A 17,914-nucleotide genomic window follows, 5' to 3' on the forward strand; every position below is an offset into this window, starting at 1 on the left:
AAGGGAGGAAAAGGAGGTTTCCAGGAGACAAGAAAGAGAGAGAAAAGGAGGATTGGAGGGAGAAAAGGAGGAGGAGAAAGAGATGGGGAGAAGACAGAATAACTGATTAATACTAATATGGAGATCAGAGATCTTGCTCCACCTGGTGCAGCAGAAGAAGGGATTGATCCAGGGGGAAAGCCTGATTTCCAACTCCACACCAGGGTTGATCCAGCCCAGGTTTTCCTGCCTATTTTGAGCACAGGGATGGAGGCGGGGGCCAGATACAGAGGAGGTGTAGTGGGAGAGAGCGACAGTGCAATCTTGAAGAAGAAAAAGGAGGACTTGCTCTTTTTGTTCACTTATTTGGAATGTAGAAAGTTCACCACCACCACTACTACCTCTCTGCTCTCTCTCCTCTCCTCTCCCTCTCCCCCCCCCTCTCTCTCACACACACACACACACACACACACACACACCACACTTTCCCCTCCCCCTCCATTTCAACTCATCAACTCCACCTAAATTTAGTTCCCAGAGGCAGGTCTTTTAGTAGAAAGCGAAGGAGGAAGCTCACTCCATAATAACGTCTACTCTTTGAGTTGTTATTGTTGGTGGTGATAACCGTCTGGGCATGCACATGTGCACACAGGATCCTGTGGAGACCCCGGAAACACACGTGCACTCAAGGATCTCGTGGAGATCCCAGGAGATACACATATGCCCACAGCCCAAGGGAACTTGCAGATGACTAATCCTGCCCCCACCCCCACCATACATATCCATGCACTTAGACACTGGGGCAGCAGGCCTGCTCCCCACCGGTGCTGGGGAGAAAGGAAGGAAAGTAGAAGTGTTTATTAAGCTCTCACTGTTTGTCAAGGGCTTTGCAAACTTGATCTCATTTGATTACCTTTATCATCTCCTGATTTTGAAACTGATTCTGCCATTTGCCTCTTCTCCTTCCTTCCTCATCTCTCCCTTCTTCCCTTTCTCTCCTTTTCTTCCTTCCCTTTTCTTCCTTTTCTTTCTCCTTTCTCTCTCTCTCTCTCTCTCTCTCTCTCTCTCTCTCTCTCTCTCTCTCTCTCTCTCTGCTTGTCTCCTCTCTTTTCTTCCCTTTTTCCACATCCTTTTTCTTTTTTCTTCTTTTTTGCCCCCTTCTCTTCCACCTCTAACCCCTGCACCCATTCCAATGGCATCTAACCTACTTGGACTCCATCAAGGGGAGGGAGGGAATCAAATCGAAAACAGCATCCCCTTTGGAGATGATAACAAGAGCTCTCTGGCCTTCTATCTAGAGTCAGGCTTCAGTGAGTGCTGCCCTGCAGAAAACCAGGCACTGGGGGTCGGCAGCAGCATCCTTGGGATGACCGGTTTCAGTTGCCTGAGAAAGGAGCCTGGTTGGTGCTGCTTCCCAAAGGCAGGGAGGCAAGATGGGGAAGTGGGGGTGGCAAGCATTTAAAGCTAAGCTTGTGGGGGGACCTTCCCCACCCCGCAGCTTCCTTCCAAGGTAACCAGAGTCTCCCTGTGTTTATTTGCAATGGTTTGTCTAAAAATCTTAGTGTCTAGGGGTGGTTTGCAATCCTTTTATAGTGAAATCTTTCCAGGAGACTACGCTGGGCCCGCGGCCTTAGCTTCCAAAACGGAATAGGAGGAAAGTCTGCCTTTTTTTCCCCTTTCTATTTTACTGTAAACAGACCGGTAATATATCACTCGGGCCCTTCGGCGTGGCGGGGACAGAGACATTGTTTAATTCCAAATAATAATAAATGTCAAATTTCTCCCAGTTTACTGGGGAAAGGCGGGGGGGGGGCGATGTTGAAGACGTCCTTCCCCTCTAAGCCAGGGTCTGTAGGTCCTCAGGCCTTGGGCCTGCAAGGGTTGGGAGGGGGCAGATCCTTTTTTAAGACAGCCCCCAGTCCATTCACCACCTGGGCCTCGAGAAAAGGAGTGGGGATCACCGGCCAAAGTCGAAGGTGAGGGCACTGAAGGTAGGTTTCCTTAAATCACTCAGGCGGGGAGAATTCAGGGCACTCTGCACTCGGCTAGCCTCCTCCGCCAGGCGGGCTAACCTTCTCGCTCAGCCCTGAAGGGCTTTTAACAGCGACTCTGGGGTGAGTGTCTATTTGTGAGAGCTGCCGTGTTTATCTGTGTCTGTATAAAGAGCTCAGCAGAGCCCCGTCTACGTTTCAAAGGCTTCGACTGCTTCCTATAAACAATGAGAGAGGTAGCGAATACATTCAACATTCGGGATTTGGCAAACGGGTGAGACCCTGGAAGGATGCCAAGTTTGGGGGCAAGGAGTGGGGAGAGGAGCGAGAAAAATTTGGAGCTTGATTAAATGGAATCTCTCTCTCTCTCTCTCTCTCTCTCTCTCTCTCTCTCTCTCTCTCTCTCTCTCTCTCTCTCTCTCTCTCTTTCTCTCTCTCTCCCCTCCCCTCTCCCTCCCTCTGTCTCTCATTCTCTCCCATCTCTCTGTCTATCTTCTCCTCCCGTGTTTTTCTTCTCCCTATCTCTTTCTCTCCCATTCTCTCCCATCTTCCAGTCTTGTCTCTCTCTTTTCTTTGTCCCATTCTCTCCTCTCTTCCTCCATCCCTCCCTTTCTCCTCTTTCTCCATTTCTGTCCTGTCTTCATCTCTTCCCCCCTCTCTATCTTCTGTCTCACCTCGCTGGTTTTCTCAATCTCTCCTTCAATAATTTCCCCTCTCCCCCAATCCCATCTCTTCCCATTTTTCATTTGCATTCGTTTAGATCTCTCCTCTTTTCTCTCAATCTTTCTTCTTTCTCGCCTGCCTCCAGCCCACCAGTTTCTTCCCTCGCTGTCTTCTCTTCTGTCTCTCAGCCTCGCCTCTCTGCATCTCATTCTCTCAATCTCACCTCTCTCGATTTCTCTTTCCCCCACCCCACCTCCCTCTCTCTCTTTTCTCTCTTTCTCTCATTACTAATCCCTTAAGATATCATGCTCTCTGGAGCCCTTTCTTCTGTCTATATACGAGGTGGAAGAGGAGCCAAATTTCCGGAGATGAAGACTTGACTTTCCCTCCCCCTACTCCCCTCCTGTTTGTCTGAGATCAATGGATGAATTTTCACAGGGATTTTTTTTAAACAAGTACCTAGTCAAGAAATATATTTTTCCCTCTTATAAAAAGTGTCTCACGCTCCCCACCCCCCTTTCTCTCCTCATACAATTCACATTCGACTTCCTCTTTAAGACCAAGACAATGTCTTACCTTCCCGCTTTGGTGATGATCATTTCGGTCCCCACTTCATGAAATTTCAGCCACAGTTCTCGCTCGTGTAAAAACACTTTGATCCCCTCCATGCCCTGCAAGACAACAAGACGAATAAGGCCACAGAAAGTCACCATTGGAAACCAGCCCCCCCCCCCACCCCGCCCCAGTCGCTCTCCGCCTCAGTCCTGGAGTCCCAAAGGCAAAATGCTAAAGTTCAGCGCTCCCCCCCCCACCCAGCACCAGCATGGCTCTTTCTTACCCTTACCCCCAAGTCCCCGTCTTCTGTAGGCCTCTTTATCCGGGGCCTAGTCTCCATCCCCTGTCTACTGTGTAGAATGAATGATCCAGACTTCTCCACAGCCCGAGATGGGCGCCCCAGGAAGGTAGAGCAGAAAGCAGCCCCTCCCTCCTTCATCCGCTCCTTGTGTGATCTGGGCAAACCAGTGTGACAGACCAGGTTGGCGTCCTGGAGGTGGAGGCAGGGCGAAGAACCCTGTTTCTAGGCTGGTTTCCGTGGAATATGTTGCCGGAGCTATGAGAAATGGAGTGCCGGCCAGTAGGTGCTAGAATTAACTAGTCGGAGGGTGATACCAAAGGGAAGTAGGGGAAAGACTGACACAGAGCTAACGGAAGGACCGTTTCAAAAAAGAAAATGGAACTTAAAAAAAGACACACACACAAAGGGTTGCTTTTTAATGGAAACAGGTTTGTGTACAGACAATTTAAAAGTATATGCACACAGACACTCACCCATGTATATAAGGAGTCTCTGATCAGCTGAACTCCCCTCCATCCATTTAATGAAATTACAAGAGGTGGCCCCTTTCTGGCAAAAGTCTCTCCCCTAAAATTTCATCAAGTGGACTGGGGTAGGATTGAACTGATAAATCGTCTCCCTGATCAACACCCACACACACATACATATACATTTAATATACATATACATAAATACAAAAACATGCACACATACACGGAGAGAAGAAGGGGGTTCCTAACCAAAGTTCATTTAAGTATCTCCTTAAAATCCTTGGTTTCAAAAAGGAGTTTAAAAAAAGGAAAACGTTGCCAAGTTCACCTTGCAGGAATCTTGGATACAATCACAAGTTGGTGGTGTGGGGAGGTGGAATGAGGGAATGGAGGGTGGAAGAAATGCAATCTAGTAACTCAGACATTCTAGGTAAACTGTTTCCACAAAAAAGAAAAAAAGAAAAATTTGCTCTTTATACTGCCCTCTCCTTAGAAATTCTACCTACCCTTAGATAAAATTATGAGTAAGATTCACAGTGATCACCAACCGCTGTGAAAGCCCAGGGGTGCTCAGATAATGTTTCTACATTGGGAAAATTCTCATCACGCATGAAATACAGGGGCCTGCTCTGGCAGACTCACCCACCCGGCTCTATGGAAACCTATTTACCTCCTTGCTTCTGCAAAGAAAGAAATCAGTCTCTAAACAGGAAAAAAAAAATGAAGCTCTTCACATACATGTGAGTATATACATGGATAAATAAGCTTATATTTATCTGTGCATATACATATTCATGTAAATAGTTTTCTGCAATGGAGCCTGACTATAGTTTGAGGTCTTAATTTTAAAACTTCTACAATGTGAAACAAAATCTCTTTGAAATTTGCAACTGTAACTTATTACAAAAGATGGTTTCAAATTATTTTCAAATAAAAATAAATTCAACATCCAAATATGAGGAACTATTCTCTTCCCCTGCTGCATGCAAAAGCTGAAGCAGACATTGCAAAGAATATGTGTGTATTTATAGAGATACACAGAGGGAACCCTTCAAGGAAATAAAATTCACATTAATAAAAGGTTGTATAAAGCCAAGGCTCACATTAGCAGAGTTTATTCCACGTTCAGCATATGAGGCCCCTAAGAGAGAGAAAGGGAAAGAAGGAGAGACAGAGGGAGAGAGAGGGAGAGCCGGAGATGGAGAGAGGGAGACAGATGAGGAGAGAGGGAGAGAGAGAGAGAGAGAAAGGGAAAGAAGGAGGGAGAGGGACAGAGGGAGATGGAGAGAGGGAGGGAGATGGGGAGAGAGGGAGAGAGAGAGAGAGAGAGAGAGAGAGAGAGAGAGAGAGAGAGAGAGAGAGACAGATCTTGTCTAAGGAGATCTCTCTAAAACCCTGTCTGTTTCTTTCTAGTTTAAAAGGACAGAACAATACGTTTTCTTGTATTTACCCCAGGCGTTCTGGCTTAGTTTCCTTTTAAACGTTTAGGTTCAAGCGGAGCCAGATTAAGACAGGTCCTCACCGGTTTGTAGGTAAAAAACCTGGAAGAAGATCCCTGTTGCAGCGTGGGCGAGTCTCAGGTCAAATCCTTTCTTCAAATTCAAGATAAATGATTCCAAAAGCACATCTCTCCAGAGATTTAAAAAAAAAAAAGAGGAGAGGAGAACTGAGAGACATATACACAGAGAAAAAGACAGAGACACGGAGAGACAGGGAGGGAAGGAGGAGAGAGAATGAGATGAATAAGAATGAAAGAAAATAAAAAGCAGGAGGGGTGGAGAAAGCGAGAGCCTCGGAGAGGAAACGCTCTGAAGATCTGAGGAAGGGTCAAAACCATTTCTCAAAGCGTGTCTAGGAGTGAACGCTGACCTCGCGATTTAATGAGCTTTTCAGAGCCGCGTCTACACCCGCAAAGTGAAGCAGGGCATTATCCAGAGACCTCGGCTTGGTTTCCCTCCATATGGGTTGTTTCAAAAGGAAACTTTGGGGCCTCTATTACCTAACTGCTTTCTCGTTCTGATCACTGTGATTTTCTTGGCCTGAGGAAGCGCTAAAAATAAATAAATAAATAAACGAACCACGCCAAGCCCAGAAGCCATGGAAAGCTGTCTGGAGTTTCCCCTGTGGGTTTGATGGGGTTTAGGGAGAAATCCAGCCTCAAGTCTTTGCCCTGGGCTGATGCTCCCGGCTTGAAGGCTCCATGGGAGCTCCCAGAGCAAGCTTACCTGCTGGGTGAAAGCCGCCTGCGGGGACGCGGGGGCTTTGCTGCTGCTCCCCAGAGGGTTCTCCTGCTTGGCCTCGGGAGGCAGCTCCTTAGACTCGGCCTCCAAGGGCGTATGCGGGAGGCCAAAGGCTTCGTCGGCGTCCGCCATGGTCCGAGTTGCCCTCGCTGGGTCCTCCGCTGCAGCCACAGCCCAGGGGACAAGGGGGAGGGATGGAAGGAGGGAAGGAAAAAGGGAAAAATGGAAAATACTCAGACGGGTTGAAGGGAGTGGACTCAGGAAGGACTGACAGAGACGGGTCGGCCCCAGAGAGGTCTGCGCGGCCTGGCTCTCCAGCACCTACTCGCCTCTGCTCCAAACTAAATTGTCTTTGGTTTATTATAATTGTAATTATTATTACTGGGCACAATATCTTGTGAAATGCTGCGCGTCAGACAGAAGGAGCCGGGGAGCGACCTATCTGCGCCGCGATAAGCCAGCTGCTCGTCAAATTTGTCTGGACTTCTGGAAAGGCCAATAAAGATAAGAGTTCGGTATTTTGGGAAGCGCTTGGGTAGCACCCAAAAAAATCCAGCGCTCTTTTTTTTTTTCTAAACAAGATTGGCGGAGGCTGCCCTCCTTTGACTCCTCCTTCCGAATCTCTATCTGACTCCTTGGACTGCGTTTTTTCCCCCTCTCTGAACCAGCGACTGTCCCCCCTATATAACCCGCCTCTTGCAAAGAGAGAGAAAAAAGTGGGTCCAAGGCCGCGCCCGGCTTGAGTTCACCGATTTTCGGGCCTCCATCAAGGCTGACCCGAATTACGTTAACTATACCTAGAAGCCAGATATAAATAAAATATTTTCCTTCTCTTCGGTGGCCAGGAGCACTCCTGTAGCCAGCCTAAAAAGAGGGTCAAGTGGCCTTCGGAGCAAGAGCCTTTCGGTGGGAGATGAGTTTCTGTAGACCCTCGGCGCAGTGACCCCTAGGATCGCGGTATCACAGGACCATGGGCTTAAATCCTGAAGGCACCCCATTGACCGTTTAATTCAAATCTCTGATTTTACAGTGAAGGACAATAAGGCCCAGGGCCATACACGGTCCACCGAATACCTCTCCGATTTACGGGAATGGCCAAAGATTTAGTAGCACCCTTGAGCTCACACACAGGCGCGTAACCGCGCACATTCCAACCCGAGGCCTCTCAAGTCAGCCTCAGGAGGCTACTACGTGAGCGCAGGGTTCGAGGGCTGAGACTTGCCAAGAGGCTAAGATTCTCTGGGTGACTTCAAGAGATCAACGTCCAGGATTACCCGAACCCTAAAGGCCCACCCAGGCCAAAAAAAATAAATAAAATAAAGAAATAAAGAAATCGGACCCAGTGCACGATTTCGCTTGCTCCAGAACCTTGAGATTCCAAGCGGAGTGGGGCTGCAGAAAAGCGAACTGAGTGCAGGGCTTGGCGGCCTGCAGGACTAAGGAGCCAGCGGTGTCCTCGGTCCCGGATCTGAGATGAAGGTGGTCCTCTGTACAATCTCGGCGCAAAGACACCTGGAGAATCGCTTTATTCTTTCACCACCACTCCAATTCCTGACACCAAGGAAAAGGAAGACCTGGAGTTCCTACCCTGCCCAGTTACCAAGACATACCTAACCACTATGGCAGCATGAAGAATAAATAGGAATTTGGTCTCAGTCTAAGGAATAATAATTACATGAATAATGGCAATTAAATTATTAACTCCATCGAATATAAAGATGAGAATGAAATGTCATTCTCATTCACTCTCAAATATTAATGCAATAATAACTAATATTAATTTTACCAAAAAGCAATCATTCCACCCACCCGTGAAACATTCAAAATCAAAGAATAATAGTAGACGAGCTACTTGTCCTAGAGCTGCTTCTATGTGACCTCCATCAAGACAGATAAAAACGCGATGATGGAGACAGCAATGATTTTGACGAAGATATCTAACGCCACCACAACGCACTGGAAGGGACCCTGCGGGCTGCCGCAGTTTCCATAGCCTCCCATTATTGTTCATCCATTTTCAAAATCAGTGGAGATGGAGGAGACCTGAAGAGGAGGACAGGGAGGGAGCCAGGGAAGCCGGGGCCGAATCACAAGGCCAGCTTAACGCAAATCCCGGGAATTTTCAGGAGGTGCAGAAACCAAGACGTGGGAAAGCCATCCGAACTGGGCCGCTCCCCGCTACCGACACCAGCCATAACCTCTGTTTCTGCAGACTTTGGAACCCTGGGGTTCTCTATATGCAGAGACTAACTACCCTTGGCTTCAGCTAGGGGCCCTGGCTGTTCTATGAGAGAGCCGGGGACACTGCGGATTGTGGTACAGAGAATGGTCGGGGTCACAGAGAGGGAAGGCGGATGGAGAAGGGAAGGAAGGGCGCAGAAAGCCTGCAAAGTGATCACAACAAAAGAAATGAAGCCCGCTCTGGAAAGGAAGACGCTAGGTGATGAACAGGAGAGATCGTCGGAGAGAGGCGGAGAGAGATCAGCCTGACGATTAGCTGGGAGAGGGAGAGATCAGTCTGGAAACAGACCAGGGAGGCAGGGAAAGAACTGGCTGGAGAGGGAGAGATAAGCGAGTAGAGGGAGAGGCCAGAGGGGAGAGAGGGGGAAGCCAGCGAGGAGAGAGAGAGAGAGAGAGAGAGAGAGAGAGAGAGAGAGAGAGAGAGAGAGAGAGAGAGAGAGAGAGAGAGAGAGAAAGGCTAACCCGGAGAGGGAGACCCCACCGGGGCTTGGGGATGCGGGCTTGGTTTCCGCCGGCTTAGAGGGTTTCACCAACACAAATAAACAACGCACCCTTCGGCCTCAGAAAGCCCTATCCAAGCACGGCGGCAGCGGCGGCGAGGGCAGCAGGAGGGCGAGCTGGCGGGAGGGGCGGACATCAGCTCAAGCCCCATTTGCTCCGGAGCTCAGGGCAGGAAGGGACGAAGGATATGAGGCTTGACAGAACCAGGCCGAGGTCTGCCGGGGAGGCAAGCCGGCATCTGGTGCGGACTGGCACGCTAGGAGCAGCCGCTTCCTTGCCCTGTGCTCTGGATCCACGGGGGACAGAGATTAGAAGTTTGGGGGGTGGGATGGGGAAGTGAGGAAGGCGGCAGGGGTGGTCCTGGCTTCTCAAGCCTGGAGATGAGGCAGGATCCCCAGGCCCAGTCTCACTGGGATTCCCCACCCTTCGGTTGCTGGATCAGCCTTGAGCCCCCCACCCCCAACCAGCACAAAAAGAAACCAGGGAAATTCCTTTGCTCTCACCCCACCCAGCCTGACCCCAGCCAGCTGGCTCGCTAACCCAGGCAGACCCACAGACAGGCGGACGGGGGGTTAAGGGGTGGAGGGAGAGGGTCCTCGGGAAAGGCCCAGTAATTACCTTGTTTGTTGAAGTCGGTGCATTTAGCACCTCTCCTCCTCTTAGCAGGGAGATCGCCGATGAGGCGGGGGCGCGGGCATGGCCCGTTGTTTATTTACGTGTGGATTTGCTATATCAGTCTAGCTGTAAACTCAGCCAGAAAAGCTACACCCACGAATCTAACCACAACAGCGTCCCCACCCCACCCCCTACTCTCTCTCGCTCTCTCGCTCTCTCCCTCCTCTCTCCTCTCTCTTCTCCCCTCTCTCCTCTCTCTTCTCCTCTCCCTCCCTTTCTCTCTCTCCCTCTCTTTCTCTCTCTCCCTCTCCCTTTCTCCCTCTCTCCCCCTCCAAACTCCAAATACTTCTAGGCTTCTAAGGAGCACCAGAGTAGGAGAACAGAGGCAGCTCCAGCCCTCTTCCCACACACCGGCTCTCAAAGGAGCTAGATCTCAGAAGTCCTCATCCTCAACAAGAAGTTGGGGAAGGGTGGCAGGGCACAGTTAAGATGGGAAATTCCAAAGAGAGTGACCCCAGTTTCAAAGAAGTGGGTGCCCGGAGTAGGTTTCCGATCCTGGAGTACAATGTGTGCGGATGTGTCTGCCTCTTCACTCTCTTTCTCTGCCTCCAGAGAGCGGTGTGAGCTGGAGAAAACCGAAGCCGATTGAGGCTGAGTAGTGACGTGGGGTCGCCACAATTCCCCTGTAGTTTTATGATAGCCAGTCCAACTAAGGGTGATCCCGCTTCTCTCTGTCTTGTCCCTTGCTCTTCTCTCTCTCTTTCCCTCTCTCCCCCCTCTCTCCCCTTTCTCTGCTGCCTCTCTTTTCTTTCTCTCTCTTCTCCCTCGCTCTTCTCTCTCTCTCTCTCTCTCTCTCTCTCTCTCTCTCTCTCTCTCTCTCCCTTCTTTCTTCCCTGCCATCTCTCTTTCTATCCGATTTTTCTGGAACGCTAACCAGCGACCATCAGCAAAATGGCCAACCCCCAACTCCTTCCCTGCACCTACTTCATCCCTCTCCCCCAACTCGGAGAGGCAGGGGTTAAATCCTGAAAGCTTTGCAAACCCCACTTTCTTCTGCTTGGACCTTAAGATCACAAGTAGAACAGAGTATTCTACGGACATCACACACACACACACACACACAAACACACACACACACACACACACACACACACACACCCTACTTGACTTCGCAGCCTCCCGAATATTTTCAATTGTGACCTCGGCAAGCTAGCCCTGACCCCGGCGCAGCCAGGATAAAAGGGATGCCCAAAGCTGGGCCGAAATGACATCTCGCGGCTCCATAGCTCCATTCCACCCACCCCCGACCCTATTTCAGAGAGATGGGTAGAAGCCCGGGATCCTTAGAGAGATCAAAGGGGCAAAAATAGATCTGCCCACCCCTCCCTTCCCCGCAATCCGGGCCGCAGGGACGCCCGGAGGACTTCACTCAGAGATACAGTGTATACAAAACTCAGCGCCCAGTTATATTAAAATAATCAAACCGTCATCGTAGGCTGGAGTTTGTTTTCATCTCGGTTTCGCTTCTCTCCCTGCCCCCCCTTTCTCTTTTAAAATGTATTATTTTGAGGGTAAAGTTGAATAGGTCAAGAGAAGGGTAAACAGACGGTCTGTCGCATTCTCCCGTCTGAAGAGAAACAGATTGGAGGACGTATTTTTGATAAGACTTGGAATAAATGTCAGAGGCCTCGCCCTCTAGCCCTGGATTCTTCTCTTTCTTCTCTTCACTGGGCTCCTTTGCTTGGGCCCGGGACAGCCCCCGGACCTGGCTCGCGGAGTCTGAGCAGCCGGGGTTCCTGGCCTGGCTTGCAAGCCTGGGAAGACGGAGCTAGGCAATAGCGCAAGGTCCACAGGAAATGTAGGGGAGCAATCTGTCGGTGACCCGCTGCCCGCGAGCCTACCCTTCCCCCTTCCCATTCAAAGGCCGCGGAGGCAATTGTCTCAGAGCCTTAGAACTTGGAGATCCTCGGTCCCCAGGTCGCCTAGGAGGGGATGAAACTTTACCCAGAGTTTTGCTTAGGCTCCCGGGTAATTTTGGTTTGCTTTGATAATTGTTTAGCAGACCTTTAGAAAAGGTGCAAAGTCAAGTTGTTTGCTTTTAACGGCGCCCTAATTCTTCCAGGTTCCAGAGGCGAGATCAAAGCCAGTACACTTCGGTGCCATATAGAAAATAAAAACAAAAAACCAAGCAAAGGCAAAATAATACCTTCTCTCTCTCTCTCTCTCTCTCTCTCTCTCTCTCTCTCTCTCTCTCTCTCTCTCTCTCTCTCTCTCTCTCTCTCTCTTTCTCTGTGTGTGTGTGTGTGTGTGTGTGTGTTGTATGTGTGAAAGCAGCGTGTTCGTTTCTGGAGGGGAAAAAATAGAGAAAAAGCCTCCATCCCTCTAAACACTTGGGCGGGGGGTGTTTGAGGGACTCGAAATATCCTGACAGTAACTCTTTAGAGAAAGAAAAGAAAATGGGGCGCCCTTGTCATTTCTCCGCTTGGGCTAAATCTTTGTATTTTAGAGAGGCCCGAGAACCCTGGGCAGAGGGCAGGGCAAATGTAGACATGAAGTTCACAAATGCGATCTAGGTCCTCAAAATTGGAAAATAATTTTGTAACATTTTTTCCCGCAGCCTACCATCTCATAACACAAACCCAAGGAAATTGAATGTAATTTGGAAAAGAAAGAAGCCACACTAAATGATAATACAGAAAGGCGGAGGGGTAGGTGAGTAGTACAGATTTTGTAGTCTCGTGCCTAGGGTGAAGGCTATTTGAAATGAGAAGCTCCTTGTGATTAGAGACTTTCAGGGAAAGGACAACACTCACCTCAGAAACTCCCAGCTCTCCTCCTTCCCAGGGCCTTCAGGAGAAGTGGGGGATGTCAGTCAGCTCCGAGTATTTCCTTCAGTCAGAGAAGAGATTGGAAAAGAATCAAAAGGGCTCTTCTGAACAGGGATCTCTCAAGGTAAACAGCCTCCCAGTTAGAAGTCGATTTGTGGTCTCTGACAAATTAAATATTACTGTTTATTACCAGCCATACCCCAATAAAATAAAGAGAGAACAAGGCTATACCTACTATCTCACCAGCCCCTGCACCTATAGGACTCAGAGACGTCACCAGTCACGCAACTGCTCCCGCTGTCATGGTTGACTGGCGCTGCAAAGGAAGGTCAATTTCTTATTTGTCTTCTCCTATCAGTCAGGGATAGGGGTTCCCCTCTTGCAAGCCAAATCAGAAAGAGCGAAAAATGTTTCAAAAATAAATTTCAAGAAATATATATGCATATAGGGCTGTGCCAAGATGGGGTGGCAAACACTCCCGCCAAGCAGAAACTGGGTATGTGTCCTGGAAGGGAAAGAGAGAGGGAGAGAGGGAGGTGCCTTGGATGGGTGGGTGGGGGAATCTGCAGCACAGCTCAGCTCCTAACTGAAGAGAATATCAAGTCCGTGGTGTGGGAAGGAGTTTCTGGTAGCCCAATGGTAGGGTAAGGGAGATTTTATTTTTGGTAGTTATTATTACAAGCAGGAAAACTTGTCAAATGAATGTTGAGACACCTCTCTCCAGCTATATATAGTAAATGATAACTTGAGAGCTGGCAAGGATCTCAGTCTGCCTGAGAACGGAGGGAGAGTGGAGACAGAGAGACAGAGACCGAGAGACAAGGAGAGACGGAGACAGAGAGGACACAGAAAGGAGAGAGAAATGAAGAGACACCTACGTAGAGAAAGAGACATAGGCAAGAAGAGAGATAAAGGAGAGAGAGAGAGACAGAGACAGAGAGAGACAGAGACAGAGAGACAGAGACCCAGAGAGACATACAGAGAGACAGAGACTCAGAGAGACAGAGACTCAGAGAGACAGAGACAGACAGAGAGACAGAGACAGAGAGAAAGACAGAGAGAAAGGGAGACTAAGAATACAGTCATCCAGAGTACTTCTTGCCAAGACAAACTGAACCTCAGAGTTTTCCTTTACTTTTCTCTCCACCTCAAAAAGGGGCTGAAAATTCAGGAGCCCAGAGTTTGGGGGAGGGTGGAACGTAAGAAGGGGGGGTGTCTGGCACCGATGACAATTTCCAGCGGGGTGCGCCTTCAGTACTGCCGGAGTGCGCTGCGGGGTTTATGATCGCGGCTGTTATTAGGAGTATTAACCGTGCCCATAATGTTCTCTTTTTCACTCACTCCTAGCTCGGTGGCTGGCCTTTCTTCCACGCAACCAGAGGAGGAAAGATAGGAAACTGATCGAGGAGGGGAAAGCCCCTCCTGCAGCCTGGCGGAGGGAGGAGAAACCCCGGGAAGAGATCGGATGGAGGACCTCCAAAAAGGGTGAGTCTTTGGGACAGAGAGCGTGGGAGCCTGCGGAGGCTCTGACTTCTGACAAGTAGATTTCCTCAGAGGTAGGGACTCTTTATCTACCCCCTGCTCCAATCCAGTTTCCCTTCCCCTCCCAAAAAAGCAGCTGCAGAAGAGGGAAAGGGAGAGGCAGCGTGGGGAGAATCTCCAACCAGATGGGTCCCGTCCGCTTGGGTTGGAGTAAATTTGGATAGCTCAGCCGGAGCCTGTTCTCCGCTTGCCCTGCCGACCGGGTGGAGCCTGGGCTCTGAACAACACCTCGTTCAGACTGCTTGGAGGTTCGTTCGTAAGGCAGATTAATCTGCTCCAGCCCCAAGTTCTAATAGGCCCAAATGGGAGAGCTCAGGAGGCAGACTCGGTCTAGATTTCCCTCCCAATCCCAGGGACATAGCAGGCAGGAATACTGTAGCAACTGCGGTGTTCTCTTTTTCTCACCTGCCCAAGTGGACTTTTTACTTTTTACAAGCTGTCTCCCTAATCAGCATTATTTCTCCTCACTGACAGCATTCCATCAAGAGTCTTAACTTCGGCCCATTGTCCGCGAAGAAGACGAAGGGCCCTACCTGGTTCTATGACAGCCCAGTTCGTTGGATAGGAATGGCCCTTGGATTTTTCCAAGGGAGCACCGGTTCTGATTGGTGGGAAAACTTAATTTCTACCTTTGGGAACTCGGGATAGTCAGGAAACGGGATGGGAAGCCAACAAAGAGAGCAAAGGAGGGCTAATCCATTCCACTGGGAGGCTTCTTCTTTCTCCTTCTCTGACCTCTCCAGACCCAGTCGAAGGACAGGAAACACTCTCCGGCCTGGGCACCCCTCAGTCTTTCCCGCAGATCTCCCTAAGAAAACTCTCCCCATCCCAGAGCCGCATCCTAAAAGGAACCCAAAGGTCACGAAGATCGGCAGAGTGTCAAACGCCACCACTTCCCCCCGCTTTCACCTTGGCACATTTCAAAGAAATGGGCAAACTATGGCCTTCCAGCCGTGGACAGTGCTTCCAACCCATAGAAACTCAGGGCCTCTGACTTCTCCCCCAGCTCCCGCCCTGAGTCAAGGACACACCAGGACATTCTCCCTTCCCAGTCCCAAAAAATTGAGTCTCAAGCCTTGCTCTCTGCTTTGGGAAGGCAAAGCCTCTGCCTGGCTGAGGTCGATGATAGGGACTGAGTAGAAAGTTTAGAGAATTGTCCGGGTTGCTTCCGGAAGAGGCCCACCCCAAGACTCCTGATTCTTTACTGGCCTTTTCCAAGAAAGTCTTTCATGAGTTCTCTGGTTTCTTCGACTCCGATTCCCATTCTCTCTTTGCCTCTCTCTGTATCTGTCTATGTCTGTCTCTATCTTTCTTTGTTTTTTTCTTCTTTCTTCTCTTTCTTTTACCTTCTTTTCCTTTTTCATTTTAACTTTTCTTCCTACTACTTTACCTTTTCCCCGCTCTCTTTTGCCTCACCTTACGTTCTTTCCCTTTCTCATTTCCTTACTTTTCTTACTTTTTATATTTCTTTATCCCTTTTTCCTTCCTTTTTCCCCATCTTAATCTTTCTATCTTTCTGACTTTCTATCCTTTTTCTTCCTTCCTTCTTTTGTTGTCTATTTCTTTTCTTCCTCTTTCTATCTTTTACTCACTTCCTTTTTTATGTGCTTTCTCTCAGCATTTTTTCCTCTCTCCTATCTTCCCCTTTCCTCATCTCCAAACGACTAGGATTTTTTTTTTTTTTTTTACGCTCAAGAACTATCTCCTCTTTCCCAAGCCCCCCTCCACCACGATTTTTAAAAATAAGTTGGCTTGTTGCTGAGCGAATAAAACAATTAAGCTTCCACCAACTCACTTTTCTTTCTCCACTAACTCACTTTTCTTTCCCTGGCTCCGTGAGATTGTAATGTGAAACCCAGGAAGCCGGATTTTCCTTCCGTGCCCACGTCCTCCCGGTCCTATTCTTAGTGACAACTGACGCTTAGTCTCACTTCGTGGGCCTTCTGAATTCACTTGACTTATATTTTCTTTTTCCGGGCCAAACTATAGGCCTTGATACAAATGATGATGAAGAAGAAGATGATGAGGAAGAGGAGGAGGAGAGGGATAGCTATTGATTAAATATGACTTTTCCTAAATGTTTGATAGAGCTTTTCCTGGACTGTGGAAGGGAATTAAAACTCTGAAGGAGTAATATCCTAAGGCTGAGGAGAGAAAAGCCAAGATGGGCCGCTACATCGAAGCGGGGGAAAAAAGCAGCTAGGAGGGAGAAGGGGGATGTATGAGCATCAGGGACCAGACTAATACCTCCCTAGATCCTGGAAGACTGAACACCACCCCCTGGGAAGGAAGGTTGTAGTGTAGTGGGTGGGTTAGCGGTTGTTCTAAGCGCGAGCCCTGAATAATCTGCCAGGAGATGCCCCGCTGAGCCCGCCAAGCCGCTGGAATATGCCTCTAGTAATCACTCGAAGAAGACTTAAAGCCGAGCACGCCACAGGAAAGCTCCGCCGTCGAAGCCGCCAGGGTGTCTGCCTACACCCAAAAATGGCTAGCGAAGGCAGAGAATTGGGTTGGAATTGAGACCCAAGCTCCGAGCCTAGGGGTCCCAAGAAAATAGAGCCCTAGAGAAGTTACAACAGGACCCAAAGTTTTCTCCTTCTGTCCTCACACACCCGCAGCAGCTCTGGGAGAGACCTAACATCAAGGTGCCTGGAATTAGAAGACCTCGGGGCTCAGGGAAGCTGCTTTCTTCTCAGCTGATGGACCACTTGGCCCCGTCCCCTCCCTATGTCCTAGTTTCTCCTCTCCCAACTGAAAAAAGGCCTTGAAAAGGACGGATGCATAGTTTGATGGGATGTTCCTTAGACTTCAAATCAAGAGCATTCGAGTCTCACTTATTAGCTGTCTGACCTCTGACAAATTCTTTTAACCCCTCTGAGCCTCGGTTTCTTTCTCTTTGGAAATGACAGAAGTTGCACTAGCCGAGGACTGAGGTTCCTTTTCCCTAGGGCTGCGTCCTACACTCCAAGTACACACTTACCATAGGGCTCACAATAGGATGAGTCGTCAGCGCAGGCTATATACAGCCCATCCTTCCTCACCCAGCTCGCCTTACTGTCTGTTCACTCTAGAGACCCAGGCCCCAGACAGGATCCAATGGTCTAGACGAGGACGCAGGTTAGAATTCGCATCACATGCTACACCCAGTGTTTTATTAGATCTCTCCTCCGTCCACCTTTCCCTTCCCAAATTCTCACAGCCGGAAGTGAAGAGAGGAGAGGGGATGTTTGGGAATAATTCACCCCCTACCAAACTCTCCCAGCTTGACCTGGATATTCCAGCCAAAGAAGGAATCAGGCAAGTAGCAGCAACTTGGCGGCTTCGGAGCGGTCAGTCCCTAGCAGGCCCCTCACACGGCCCCCAGCGCCCATGAGTTTCCAAAGCTTACCAGTGAAGAGGGATCACAGTAAGAATGCTAAATCTGCAATGCAATCGGGGACACCTGGGTTTGGATTCCCCTCTCAGAGGCTCGCTCCGCTCCTCGGTTCCACGTCTGTGAAACGAAGGGGTTGAACTAGACCTGAGATTCTTAACCTTCTTTGTATCATGAGTCTCTCTAGCAGCCCATGAACCCTTCTCAGTATAGTGTTTTTAAATCATCGAAGGAAATGCTAAATTTCAGTTAGAGATTAGTAAAAATGAAGAAGTAACTCCCCCTCCTCCCCCCATTCAATCGAGTTCACCAATCCCTTGAAATCTGTCCCCAGGACTAAAAGCTTCTTTCCGACTGTAATTCTTCTATCTATGACATTAGGCAAGTCATTTCACTTCATCTCCTCGGGCTTCAGTTTCTTCATCCTTATAAAGAATGGGTTGGACTAGATGACCTTGGAGGTAAGTTTAGAGCTTCGGCTCCTCTGAATACTCTGGAAGCCCTAATCTGGAGCTGCCGAGACTGAGCGTCAGCCTGTCGGTGCGTAGGGCAGAACTCTATCTCCGGGCATCAGTCCTTCCGTGGGGAGAACAGGAGGGAAAAGAGATAAGGGAG

At 49.2% G+C, this 17,914-nt stretch overlaps 1 protein-coding gene across 2 annotated transcripts in view; it reads right to left on the minus strand.

Annotated features, from left to right (window-relative positions):
- Positions 1 to 12,976, minus strand: part of TBX5 (T-box transcription factor 5) — a 57,657-nt gene extending 44,681 nt beyond the window's left edge. Inside the window, exons 1-4 of one of the 2 annotated variants that reach the window (XM_021008019.2) lie at positions 12,616 to 12,976; positions 12,370 to 12,445; positions 6,185 to 6,360; positions 3,210 to 3,304 (exon numbers count right to left, since the gene is read on the minus strand). In XM_021008019.2, the coding sequence (XP_020863678.1) occupies positions 3,210 to 3,304; positions 6,185 to 6,331 (242 nt within the window). In that variant the 5' untranslated portion in view covers positions 6,332 to 6,360; positions 12,370 to 12,445; positions 12,616 to 12,976. Of the gene's footprint in view, positions 1 to 3,209; positions 3,305 to 6,184; positions 6,361 to 12,369; positions 12,586 to 12,615 lie in introns of those variants that run through there. The other variant, XM_078154349.1, reaches the window with a different exon arrangement.
- Between the last annotated feature and the right edge of the window lie 4,938 nt (positions 12,977 to 17,914).

The sequence above is a fragment of the Phascolarctos cinereus genome, unplaced genomic scaffold (genome assembly GCF_003287225.1).
Source record: "Phascolarctos cinereus isolate Bilbo 61053 unplaced genomic scaffold, phaCin_HiC Scaffold_4;HRSCAF=312, whole genome shotgun sequence".
NCBI lineage: Eukaryota > Metazoa > Chordata > Mammalia > Diprotodontia > Phascolarctidae > Phascolarctos > Phascolarctos cinereus.